Raw genomic sequence first — 2516 nt, forward strand, 5'->3', positions numbered from 1 at the left:
AGAACAGCACTTGTCAACTGTTGGGTGTTTTAAACACGCTTTATAAATAAAGTTTGAGTTGAGTTTGAAGGCTCTGTTAGAAGTGAGGAAACAAAGTCAATGTGCCGCTCCTCTTCCTGGAATGAACCCCAGCTTGAGAACGCATCCCTCCTCTCTCTGCTCTCTCTCTGCTCACACACACACACACACACACACACACACACACACACACACACACACACACTTCCTTGTTCCTCCCCTTCAGATCTACCGTGTGAGGATGAGTGTAACCAACATGGCGGTGAAGTGCAGCAGCTGACAGGCCACATTCACTGCACACACACATGTTGTTGAGATCAGACCTCAGACCAGTTTCACTTCTCACAAAGTGAAACTCAGACAGTCGTCGTCGCTGAGAGGTGAAATGGCGCAGAAAGGAGTTCAGCTGGACCGGGAGACCTTGTCTTGTTCCATCTGTCTGGATCTACTGAAGGATCCGGTGACTACTTCCTGTGGACACAACTACTGCATGAAGTGTATTGGAAGCTTCTGGGATGAGAAGGAGATCCACAGCTGCCCTCAGTGTAGGCAGACCTTCATACCGAGGCCTGTCCTGCTGAAAAACACCATGTTGGCAGATCTGGTGGAGGAGTTGAAGAGGACTGGACTCCTAGCTGCTCCTGCTGGTCTCTGCTATGCTGGACCTGAAGATGTGGCCTGTGATTCCTGCACTGGGAGGAAACTGAAAGCCCTCAAGTCCTGTCTGGTGTGTCTGGCCTCTTTCTGTGAGAAACACCTCCAGCCTCATCATGAATCAGCAGCATTTAAGAAACACCGGCTGGTGGAGCCCTCCAACAAGCTCCAGGAGAACGTGTGCTCTCGTCATGATGAGGTGATGAAGATGTTCTGCCGTACTGATCAGCAGTCTATCTGTTATCTCTGCTCTGTGGAGGAACATAAAGGCCACGACACAGTCTCAGCTGCAGCAGAAAGGACCGAGAGGCAGAGAGAGCTGGAGGGGAGTCGACTAAACATCCAGCAGAGAATCCAGGACAGAGACAAAGATGTGAAGCTGCTCCACCAGGAGGTGGAGGCCATCAACCACTCTGCTGATAAAGCAGTGGAGGACAGTGAGGAGATGTTCACGGAGCTGATCCGTCTCATGGAGAGAAGACGCTCTGATGTGAAGCAGCAAGTCAGATCCCAGCAGGAAAGGGAAGTGAGTCGAGTCGGAGAGCTTCAGGAGAAGCTGCAGCAGGAGATCAGTGAGCTGAAGAGGAGAGACGCTGAGCTGGAGAAGCTCTCACACACAGAGGATCACAACCAGTTTCTACACGACTACCCGTCACTGTCACCACTCAGTGAGTCCACACACTCATCCAGCATCAACGCCCGTCCTCCTCGCCGCTACTTTGAGGACGTGACGGCGGCGCTGTCAGAAGTCAGAGATGGACTACAAGAAGTTCTGACACACAGATGGACAAACGTCTCACTGGCAGGGACTGAAGTGGATGTTTCACTGCCACAACCAGAACCCAAGACCAGAGCTGGATTCTTGAAATATTCATGTGAAATCACACTGGATCCAAACACAGCAAACACATGTCTGTTATTATCTGAGGGGAACAGAAAAGCAACATGGAGTCAAAACCAGTCTTATTCTAGTCACCCAGACAGATTCACTGATTATTGTCAGGTCCTGAGTAGAGAAAGTGTGACTGGACGTTGTTACTGGGAGGTGGAGTGGAGAGGAGGTGTAGTTGGTGTAGCAGTCGCATACAAGAGTATCAGCAGAGCAGGAGGAGGGAAACCATGTTGGTTTGGATACAATGATAAATCCTGGTCTTTATATTGTAACAATAACAGTTATGACTTCTGTTACAACGATGTTAAAACTCCCGTCTCAGGTCCTCGGTCCTCCAGAGTAGGAGTGTTCCTGGATCACAGAGCAGGTATTCTGTCCTTCTACAGCGTCTCTGAGACCATGACTCTCCTCCACAGAGTCCAGACCACGTTCACTGAGACCCTCTATGCTGGACTTGATGTTTATGGTGATGGAAGTAGTGGTGAGATCTGTAAACTCAACTAGACAGAAGTCATTTAAGAGCTGAATGACTTCACCTTCCTCCTCCTCTCCCCTCCTCCTCCTCCTCCTCCTCCTCTCCCCCCCTCACCTCCACCCCTCCTCCCCCTCACCTCCACCCCTCCTCTCCCCCTCCTCCTCTCCCCCTCACCTCCACCCCTCCTCTCCTCCTCTCCCTCTCACCTCCACCCCTCCTCTCCTCCACCCCTCCTCTCCCCCTCCTCCTCTCCCCCTCCTCCTCTGCTTAGCGATGTACTTCTATGTTCTCCCCCTCCTCTCCCCCTCCTCCTCTCCCCCTCCTCTCCTCCTCTCCCCCTCCTCCTCTGCTTAGCGATGTACTTCTATGTTCTCCTCCTCTCCTCCTCCTCTCCTCCTCTCCCCCTCCTCCTCTGCTTAGCGATGTACTTCTATGTTCTCCTCCTCTGCGTGGCTCTTTGGTGGAAACCAGCAGACC

At 51.9% G+C, this 2516-nt stretch overlaps 1 protein-coding gene across 1 annotated transcript; it reads left to right on the forward strand.

The window, feature by feature from the left end:
• Positions 1-268: 268 nt before the first annotated feature.
• Positions 269-2158, forward strand: LOC311029869 (tripartite motif-containing protein 16-like). The gene has a single exon (XM_084035265.1). The coding sequence runs from the start codon at positions 404-406 to the stop codon at positions 2066-2068; it is 1665 nt and encodes a 554-aa protein (XP_083891391.1). The 5' UTR covers positions 269-403; the 3' UTR covers positions 2069-2158.
• The last annotated feature ends 358 nt before the right edge of the window (positions 2159-2516 follow it).

Source organism: Eutrigla gurnardus (assembly GCF_963514095.1).
Source record: "Eutrigla gurnardus genome assembly, chromosome: 19".
Lineage (NCBI taxonomy): Eukaryota > Metazoa > Chordata > Actinopteri > Perciformes > Triglidae > Eutrigla > Eutrigla gurnardus.